General features: G+C 43.4%; 1 protein-coding gene across 1 annotated transcript; it reads left to right on the top strand.

Moving 5' to 3' along the window:
* Positions 1–4,913: 4,913 nt before the first annotated feature.
* On the top strand, positions 4,914–7,252 carry PRMT6 (protein arginine methyltransferase 6). The gene has a single exon (XM_028102171.2). It carries the CDS (start codon positions 4,952–4,954, stop codon positions 6,077–6,079), a length of 1,128 nt encoding a protein of 375 aa, XP_027957972.2. The 5' UTR covers positions 4,914–4,951; the 3' UTR covers positions 6,080–7,252.
* Positions 7,253–10,302: the final 3,050 nt, after the last annotated feature.

The following is a 10,302-nucleotide window of genomic DNA, read 5'->3' as shown; positions in this document are numbered from 1 at the left end:
TATTAATTGCCTTATATAATTGGCTGCTCCCATGTTAGGCACATAGATATTTACAATTGTTAGATCTTCTTGTTGGATAGACCCTTTAAGTAAGATATAGTGGCCTTCCTCATCTCTTATTACAGTCTTTGTTTTAAAATCTAATTTGTCTGATATAAGGATTGCCACCGCAGCTTTCTTTTGGTGTCCATTAGCATGGTAAATCGTTTTCCACCCCCTCACTTTCAATCTGGGGGTGTCTCTGGGTCTAAAATAAGTCTCTTGCAGACAGCATATGGATGGGTCTTGTTTTTTAATCCAATCTGATTGCCTGTGTCTTTTGATTGGGGCATTTAGCCCATTTACATTCAGGGTAACTATTGAAAGATATGAATTTAGTGCCATTGTTTTGCCTGTAAGGTGACTGTGACTGTATATTGTCTGTGTTCCTTTCTGAGCTCTGCTGCTTTTAGGCTCTCTCTTTGCTTAGAGGACCCCTTTCAATATTTCTTGGAGGGCTGGTTTTGTGTTTGCAAATTCCTTTAGTTTTTGTTTGTCCTGGAAGCTTTTTACCTCTCCTGCTATTTTCAATGACAGCCTAGCTGGATATAGTATTCTTGGCTGCATATTTTTCTCGTTTAGTGCTCTGAAGATATCATGCCAGTCCTTTCTGGCCTGCCAGGTCTCTGTGGATAGGTCTGTTGCCAATCTAATGTTTCTACCATTGTAGGTTACATATCTCTTCTCCTGAGCTGCTTTCAGGATTTCCTCTTTGTCTCTAAGACTTGGAAGTTTTACTATTAGATGTCAGGGTGTTGACCTATTTTTATTGATTTTGAGAGGGGTTGTCTGTGCCTCCTGGATTTTGATGCCTGTTTCCTTCCCCACATTAGGCAAGTTCTCTGCTATAATTTGCTCTAATATACCTTCTGCCCCTCTCTCTCTTTCTTCTTCTTCTGGGATCCCAATTATTCTAATGTTGTTTCGTCTTATCGTATCGCTTATCTCTCGAATTCTGCCCTCGTGATCCTGTAGTTGTTTCTCTCTCTTTTTCTCAGCCTCTTTATTTTCCATCATTCGGTCTTCTATATCGCTGATTGTCTCTTCTGCCTCATTTATCCTAGCAGTTAGTGCCCCCATTTTTTATTGCACCTCATTAATAGCCTTTTTGATTTCGACTTGGTTAGATTTTAGTTCTTTTATTTCTCCAGAAAGGGTTTCTCTAATAACATCTATGCTTTTTTCAAGCCCAGCTAGTATCTTTAAAGTCATGATTCTGAACTCTAGGTCCAACATCGTACTAATGTCCATATTGAGTAGGTCCCTGGCAGACAGTACTACCTCTTGTTCTTTTTGCTGAGGTGATTTTTTTCGTCTTGTCATTTTGTCCTGAGGAGAATAGATGAATGAGAGAACAAAATGCTAACAGGGTAACAACATCCCCAGAAAATATATTCTAAAAAAATCAGAAAAGACCTGAAACCAGGGGAAAAGAAAGGGAAATAAAGAAAAAAGAAAGAGAAAAAGAAAAAGATTAAAAACACAAAAACAGAACAAAACAAAACAAAACAGAATATGATCAAATATGATCAGGCTAGTGCATAGATCAGTGCCACACACTAGATTTTGGGTGTATTTTGGTCTGTTAGAAGAAAGTGCCTCCTAAAATTTTAAAGAAGAAAGACTTATATATGTACAAAATAAGGGTTGATACAGTGAAGGGATGGAAGATGAGTGTAAAGACGAAAATGATAAAAAGTTTTATAAACGGAATTGATAAGATAAGAAGTTGTTTGAAAAAAGAAAGAAGATTTAAAAAAAAAGGGAGAGACTGTGATCAGGCAGGAGCTTAGAACAAAGCCATACACTAGTGATTTAGGGTATATTTTGATCTGTTAGAAGAAACTGTATGTCAAAATTTTAAAGAGAGAAGAACTTATATATATATGCCAAAAATAAGGGTAACTACTATGAAGGGATAAAATATGACTCTAAAAAGAAAAATAAAAAATGTTGCTTTTTTAAAAAGGGATTGATAAGATGTTGGTTGAAAAAGGGAAAAAGAAGAATTAAAAAAAAAAAAAACAGTTTAAAAAATTAACTTTGAAAAATTAATGAATCATGGTAAAAAAGCCATGAATTCTATGTGCAGTATTCCCCTAGCGCTGGCGTTCTCCCGTTCTCCTTGATGGGTAAACTTGGTCTTGGCTTGCTGGCTGTTCGCGCTGATCTTCCGGGGGAGGGGCCTGTTGCTGTGGTTCCCAAATGTCTTTGCTGGAGGCGGAATTCCCCGCCCTTGTCAGTCTGGGCTAAGCAAGCTGCTCGGGTTTGCTCTCCGGAGCTTTTGTTCCCTGCAAGCTCTCGATACAGCTTTGGAGGACCAGGGTGAAAATGGTGGCCTCCCACTCTCTGCCTGGAGGAGCTGAGAATTCGGGGCCTCGCTCCTCAGTGCGCCCCCAGAGGAAAGCAGTCAATCACTCCGGTCTCCCCGGTCTCCGAGCGCACTCTGTGCTCACCCGGCCTGTGACCGAGCGTTTCTATCTCTGGCACCCCACCCGGTGTGGAGTCTCCAAACCCAGCAGATCCCTGCGGTGCACTCCCGCGCCGCTCCTCCCGGGGGAGAAAGGGGAGTCTCCCCGGATCTGCCGTTTCTTGGGTCCCTGCTGGAGGCGCAGTGGCCCGACTGGGCTGCAGATCACAGTTTATGGCCACCCCGAGCTGAGAGCCTGCGCCTCGGCTCCGTCTCTGCAGCCGGCTTCCCCGCTCCAATACCTGGGAGCTCTGCTGCACTCAGGCACCCCCAGTCTTTCTGTGACCCCGAGGGTCTTGAGACCACACTGTCCCACGAGGGTTCCACCCCCCGCTTAGCCACTGGAGCGACGTCCCTCAGCGGAACCGACTTCTAAAAGTTCCAATTTTGTGCTCCGCGGCTCTAGCACTTGCCAGAAGCGGCCGATGGAGGCCCCCTCCCCCGCCATCTATCCTCCCGAATATCGCCTCGGATTCACTTCTCTGCACGTCCTACCTTCCAGTAAGTGGTCGCTTCTCTGTTCAGAGAGTTGTTGCTACTCTCTTCTTCGGTCTCCTGTTGAGTTCGTAGGTGTTCAGAATGGTTTGATCCCTATTCAGCTGAATTCCTGAGACCAGATGAAATACAGGTCTATTCCTCCACCATTTTGCTCTGCCCCTATTCAGAATCTTCTTAATACAGACCATAAGTAAGTGAATTGAAAATTGGTTGGAGGAGTGAGTGCATTTAAAAGGGGAAGGAAAAGATTTTGAGGAAGGAAAGAATGGGAGAAGTATGAATTAAGTAACAACCTAGAAGTAATGTATTCAAGTGGTCACATTTACAACTCTAATCCCACAGCTTGCTCTGTGCCTCTATTTTCTTAAAACAAGGTATCAAATTGGGCAGAAAGAGAGAGACACTGCTTTGAGGACTTTTAGCCTTAAATGGTTGTGCCCAGGCCACTGAAAAAAAAAGATAATTTACCCAATGAAAATAATGAAGCAAGATTTAACTAAGATCGTTTTAGTGAGAAACAGTAGTTCTAGCTGCACAAATTCCCCGGGGGAGCTTTTTAAAACTATATGCCTAGGCTCCATGAAGTGGTTCTGATTTAATTAGTTTGAGGTGAGACACAAGCATGGGTATTTTTTAAAAGCTGCTCTACTGAGGAGCAAGAATTGAGAGCCCTAAGTTAGAAGTACCGCGGAGGATGCCAGGTCAATAAACCTATTCCATTAAATGAAGGATTAATAGAGAAAATGGGGTGAAGGAACTTTTTCCCCCAGATAAGAAATACAGGCCCACTGGCTAAACAGACATAGTTCAAGACTACAAGAAAATAAAAATCAATTTTCCTCAATGTGATTTTTTTGAGGCTGGGAGATAATTTTATTCTCACAGTGTTAGAAACACAGACACTCATATAGACATCACACATATTTCAAAGTATATTTTATTTCTATAATGAACAACACAGAGGGAAGAAATTAACACCTGACAGTTGACTGAAAGAAAAACAGAAGAGGAAGAGTTCCAATCTGGCCCAGACAAACAATCACACAGGAAAAAAAGAGTTGCTGTGCAAAAGTAATCACAAGGGAGGAAGGATTCAGTTACTTCTCAAGTTAAAAATCATAATTGGTTACCAGAATACAACTGGCAATGAGTTGCACTGTATCACATCACCCTTGCTTTTCAACTGTTATTTAGTCTGGACCCTTCCAAGATTTACCTCTTGAAAGAGCCACTGAATTACCATAGCAGGACTAAGAGCCAAGTATTCTCCTGAAATAGAGACCAGAAACATAATTTGACTGCAATGAAGATTCCTCGTTGCTGGTGTGTGCGTGGGTAATTGAAGGCAAGAGTAGTCACATAATTTGTCCCAATCTTTCAGTTAACTTGTGGTCTCATTGGAATCAGAACAAAAGTTTTACACCGTCAGGGGTTTTCTTTGTTGTATTTACACCTTCTTTGCACCCTAACTCCACGGAAACAGAAAAGAAAAACGTGCAATGCAATTTCTAAGTCTCCATCTGGAGAGCTTTAAGAGCAGTAACGGTCCAGGTGAGGTGGCAGTGTGTGAACGCCGTCGCCCAGATTAATTCGGTGTAATAACATTAGGGAGTTGAGACACGACAAGCATGGATTTTTGGTCTTGCGGTCGAGTGGACTTCAGGAAGGGAGTGAAAGCAACAGGGAATTGAGGAGCTAAGGGAAAGAGGAAGCATGTACAGGGCCATAGTATTTGGGTGTGGCGAGTGGGAAAGGGATTCCAGGACCTCAGAGGAGCAAAGAAAAGAGCTGGGCCGAGCTCTGAAGCTTCCGGCAGGGAACCGCCCGGCGACCCCCCAGGAAGTGGGAGGCGCGAGCGGACACTACAAGTCCCAGAAGCCCCCGCTTCCCGGAGCCCGCGCGGAGCCGCGCAACGCCCGCCGGGAGTCGGTCGGAGCCGCCAAGATGTCGCAGCCCAAGAAAAGAAAGCTTGAGTCGGGGGGCGGCGGCGAAGGAGGGGAGGGAACTGAAGAGGAAGATGGCGGAGAGCAGGAGGCGGCCCTGCCGCGACCCCGGAGGGCTAGGCGGGAGCGGGACCAGCTGTACTACGAGTGCTACTCAGACATATCGGTCCACGAGGAGATGATTGCGGACCGTGTCCGGACCGATGCCTACCGCCTGGGCATCCTGCGGAACTGGGCAGGACTGCGGGGCAAGACTGTGCTGGACGTGGGCGCGGGCACCGGCATTCTTAGCATCTTCTGTGTGCAGGCCGGGGCCCGGCGCGTGTACGCGGTGGAGGCCAGCGCCATCTGGCAACAGGCCCGGGAGGTGGTGCGGCTTAACGGGCTGGAGGATCGGGTGCACGTCCTGCCGGGGCCGGTGGAGACGGTGGAGTTGCCGGAGCAGGTGGATGCCATCGTGAGCGAGTGGATGGGCTACGGACTCCTGCACGAGTCTATGCTGAGCTCTGTGCTCTACGCGCGGACCAAGTGGCTGAAGGAAGGCGGTCTTCTCCTGCCGGCTTCCGCCGAGCTCTTCGTGGCGCCCATCAGCGACCAGATGCTGGAGTTGCGCCTGGGCTTCTGGAGCCAGGTGAAGCAGCTCTACGGGGTGGACATGAGCTGTCTGGAGAGCTTCGCCACACGCTGCCTTATGGGCCACTCGGAGATCGTGGTGCAGGGTTTGTCCGGGGAGGACGTACTGGCCCGACCGCAGTGCTTTGCTCAGCTGGAGCTGGCCCGCACCGGCCTGGAGCAGGAGCTGGAGGCTGGGGTGGGCGGGCGCTTCCGCTTCAGTTGCTACGGCTCAGCGCCCATGCACGGCTTTGCCATCTGGTTCCAGGTGACCTTCCCGGGCGGGGACTCGGAGAAACCCCTGGTGCTGTCCACCTCGCCTTTTCACCCCGTCACGCACTGGAAGCAGGCACTCCTCTACCTGAACGAGCCTGTGCAAGTGGAACAAGATACGGACATTTCCGGAGAGATCACGCTGCTGCCCTCCCGGGATAACCACCGTCTCCTGCGCGTGCTACTGCGCTACAAAGTAGGCGACCAGGAGGAAAAGACCAAAGACTTTGCCATGGAGGACTGAGCGTTGCCTTTTCTCCCAGCTACCTCCCGAGGCTCCCAGACCTGCGTGGTAGAGGCGGAGGGGGGTCGGAGGAGAAAGGGAGATCCCACGTGCAAGTAGGGGGCAATATCTTCTGTCTCCCTTTTCCCTCGTGGCTCCTGGGGAGGGAGAGTGACTTCAGTCTCCCTTCGAGGAGATTCTGGGGAAATTTATTTAAAAAGTGAATCCCGATACCCCCAACGATGGAAACAGCTTGTTTATTAATGGGCTTTTTTAAGTCTCAAAAGCATGTGGTACCAAGCACTTGTATTTCTGTGTTTTTTGTTTCACGGGAAGAAAGCAAACACACAGAAGTAAATACCAGTTTATGAAGGCTCGTGCACATCCCTGACAACCTCACATCTAAATCTGAAGCCAGGGAGAAGGGTAAAGGGGTTTAGTTAGATTCCATAAATTTCCAGTATGACTTAAATATTTCTCTAGCCATATTCTATCATTCTCTAAATTCCCTCCTTTCCTAGGTACCTCTAGGCCTCAGTACTTCTTCCTCATTGTTTTTTTAAGTAAACTTTGCTTCTGGTAATGAGAGGGAGAAGAGTGAGGAAGCAGTTTGAATAACCCTGTTCTTACACTTATTACTTCCATAGGGTGCTAAAGTTGAACACATTTCTTCACTATATGTAATTGTGCAGCATACCCCAAAAATCTAGAAGGTACATTTAGGAGAAAAAGATCTGAAAGACAGTGAAGTAGTAGTATGGTTTGTTTTTTTTTACTCTTTATTATTAAGATTTAACCAAGAAACTGTTTCATGTATGTTACATAATAGAGTTTTGTGTGATTTTTATTAAACCAGCTGATAGAAGGTTTTCTGAACCTAACCTAAGGGTTGGTTCATTATATCGGGTAAACTGTTTAGGCTCTCTAAATTAAAGAAAATATTTTCCCAGCTAGAGAAGTGCACTCATTATAACTCTCATTTAAAGAGATCAGGTGATCTGGTCTACTTACATCAAGTGAAATTTCCTTTTTTAGCGTTGTTGGGTTTTTTTTCTTCTTTTTAGCTCCAGCCAAATGTTAAAAGTTGTGAATTTTGGAAAATCATTTGTAATGAAGTGTGAGTCATGTTAACAAATTTATTTTACGGATGTTTCCCTCCTTATTCCTGTGGCAAAATAAAACATTGGCATTCTATTTTTATAGATGAAGTAAGAAGTCTTGTGTACTGTGACTTATAATGCTTTTGCCTTTTTAATATTGTCAGTTCTTAAGAAAAGTGTTACAACCGCTTCAGGATATAGCTTCAGGGTAATTTATGCTTAATGTATGTTTTTTCTTCATACTGGTAGCTTTTGTATGCTAATAGCAGGTTGTGAAAAAGTGGTCTTTGAAGTGATCAACATAGTTTTGTTTATTGTAACTGAGTTTTCTCCTTTATTCATCACGTATTAAAGTACCAAAGTATTATAACCAATTTACTAAAATTTGATATTAACACGAGATCTTCCATTACGAAGGGAAACATACAAAATCAATGACTTTACAAGATCCAAGCAATAACAGCGATAGTTGTCACCATTTTGATAGTCAACAGTCTATGTAAATGATGCAGTCATAGCAAGGTAGGCCTGATTTAAGCTAGAGGTATAAAATAGGTCCTTTTTTTTTAGGGTCAACTATATATTATAAGATGAACATTTATTTAGAATTTTAGTGTATGGTTTTGGGTAGATTTCTGATATTTTTTTAACTTCCTAAAAGAATCCCTTTGCTGTATAGGCAGACAAAAGCATCCCCCTGAATTCCATTTTTTTAAATATATCTTTTATAAATATGCGTGTATTATAGAGTTCTCATCACCAGTATTAGCTTGCAAAGAGAGCACCAGTTAAAACTTAGAGTAACTGTAGAAGCAAAAAGTATTTCGTATTTAGGCAAAGTAAGCTTTAATATTCTTGTTACTGTTTCCCAAAAGAAAAATGAGTTATAAAAATATAGCTGCTAAAGCAATTGGTCAGGAGGCAGCATAGCATATGGCCAAAAGCTAGGACTTGAGTCAGACAGATCCTGCTGGAACCTAGGCTCCCCACTATAACCGTATGACCTTGGGCAAAATACTTAACCTCTGTTTTTCTCCAGGGCTCTCGTGCGAAGAGAACAATCATATGTGATACATGTAATGCAAGGAATGTAGTTAATACATGCAAGCACATAGTGCCTGGTACAAAATAAAATCTCAGTGATTCCTAGCTGTTGTAACTACAGAAAACTACTTTGCGAACCTGCAACATTTGGCCACGTGTAAAATGTGCTACAGAATAAATATTCAACATTTTGATTTTCTTACAGGTTTGTTTGGCAGTATCAGCATGGCTGTGTATGTGACTGGACACCAGATGATCCAAGCCCTTTGGAGTGACAACACTTCCAGAAGGATGAGAGCGTGACATGCTCCAATATCCAGGCACTGTGCAGTCTCTGTGTGAGCTGGTACTGATTGCCTAGGGTCATTTGGACCACAGGAAGAACTGTCAGCCCTAAGGAGGGAAAAACATGATGAAGTTCTACCTGCTTTCTTCAGACAGCTTACATTTATTTAGCACTGTGAAACTTACCAATATTTACTTAATTCACTGGACCAGTGGACATTTTATTGAGTATACCAGATAACAGTCATTGTGATAAGCACTTAGGTATACAAACCAATAAAACATAGTTTTGCTTCCAAGTGGGTATGTTCATAGGATAAACCAAAAAGGAAAATACATCAACGATAATGGGCTACGTGGGATGCTGTAGGTGTTAGGGAGGGCAGGTGATTACCTTCACTTTATATACTAGGAAAAAGACATAGATACTGAAGGATTTCCCTAAGGTTGTATAACTAATTCTTGACAGTTGAACACACGTATCTTAATTCCTATCCCCAAACAACTTCTTAGTTTAAAAAAGTTCCATTGGAGATCTATCTTGTAGGCCTCAAAGAGCCACCTTCAGTATATAGGATCTAAAGGTTGACATTATTAGGTATTCATAAAATATACCATGTGCCCGTTTCCCTAACAGGGCTAAGTGTGGCATTCCTTCTGAGGCCCCCAAGAAACAAGGCTCACTGCATTGGCAAAGAAAAGTCGAGCTCTGGCTATAGGTACTGGCATCCAATGAAATAAGTGTTCACTCATTTAATGATTTAATAAACACCAACCATCTAACAATTAAGTTCTATGATAAATAAGCAAATGCTACCCTCAACTTGGATACAGTAGGGGAATAAAATTACCTACATCAGTAGTTTGCACACATTCTTTAACCTGGAAAGACATCATCCAACTAAATCTCACCTCTGCTGGAGCAAGGTTGAGAAGCCAGCCCTTCTGTCGGCTCTAACCTTAAAATTCCTCTCAAGTGCAAAAGTGTTACTTGTCATCACATAGATTAAGAGATCCTCAGAGAAAAATGTGATGGTAAGGAGGACGATGATTAATGAGACTCTTTCTCAAAATTATTATATATGCTTGTAGGATAAGACATTTGAAACAAAAAATCTGGACCTTACTAAAGACAAAACTTTAATAAAAAGACATGACCAGTAACATTGGAATTGTGCTTCTTTGGGAGTTTTGATGATTACATTCATCGTTATTTCTAGTAATGACTTGGAATAAAGACTGATGAAGACTTAAGTTGATCAAGTAGCTACCTTTTTAACTCTTAAAAACAATCACTTATATGGGCTGCCTGGGTGGCTTAGTAGGTTAAGCATCTGCCCTCAGCTCAGGCCATGACCCCGGGGTCCTGGGATCAAGAGTCCCACGTCGGGCTCCCTGCTCCTCCCTGCTCCTGGAGGAGTCTGCTTCTCCCTCTCCCTCTGCCCCTCCTCCTGCTTGTGCTCTCTTTCTCTCTCAAATATACAAAATCTTTTTAAAAAAATAAAAATCACTTGTAACAGACATTTTAGAATACAGAGAGCCGTAAGGAAAGGAAACATTCCTTCTTTCTCCAGGCCACCCCCTGCACGAAAAGGAAGGTGGGGTGGAAGTAAATCCTCCCCATACTTTTTAAAGTGCTTAACAGGTGTTCTTGCAATCACATGATGTATGTATTTGTGAAAATCACATCACATTCTGCAAAATTGTGCACTAAAAGTAACTTAGAGAAAATTGGTTGGGTGGACAATCAAAACTTTGTGACCAGGAGTACTAAGAATACCAATAAAAATAACAGCAGTTTAAAAAAGATGTTAA

The sequence above is a fragment of the Eumetopias jubatus genome, unplaced genomic scaffold (assembly GCF_037043125.1).
Source record: "Eumetopias jubatus isolate StellerSeaLion01/CBP00866 unplaced genomic scaffold, mEumJub1_p1.0 scaffold_4, whole genome shotgun sequence".
NCBI classification, from domain to species: domain Eukaryota; kingdom Metazoa; phylum Chordata; class Mammalia; order Carnivora; family Otariidae; genus Eumetopias; species Eumetopias jubatus.
The sequence above is the reverse complement of the archived record's forward strand: the minus strand, read 5'-3'. Positions and strand labels throughout refer to the sequence as shown.

Bases quoted from the DNA above. Each gene is read 5' to 3' on its own strand.
- PRMT6 (XM_028102171.2), top strand. From the start codon at position 4,952: ATGTCGCAGCCCAAGAAAAGAAAGCTTGAGTCGGGGGGCGGCGGCGAA.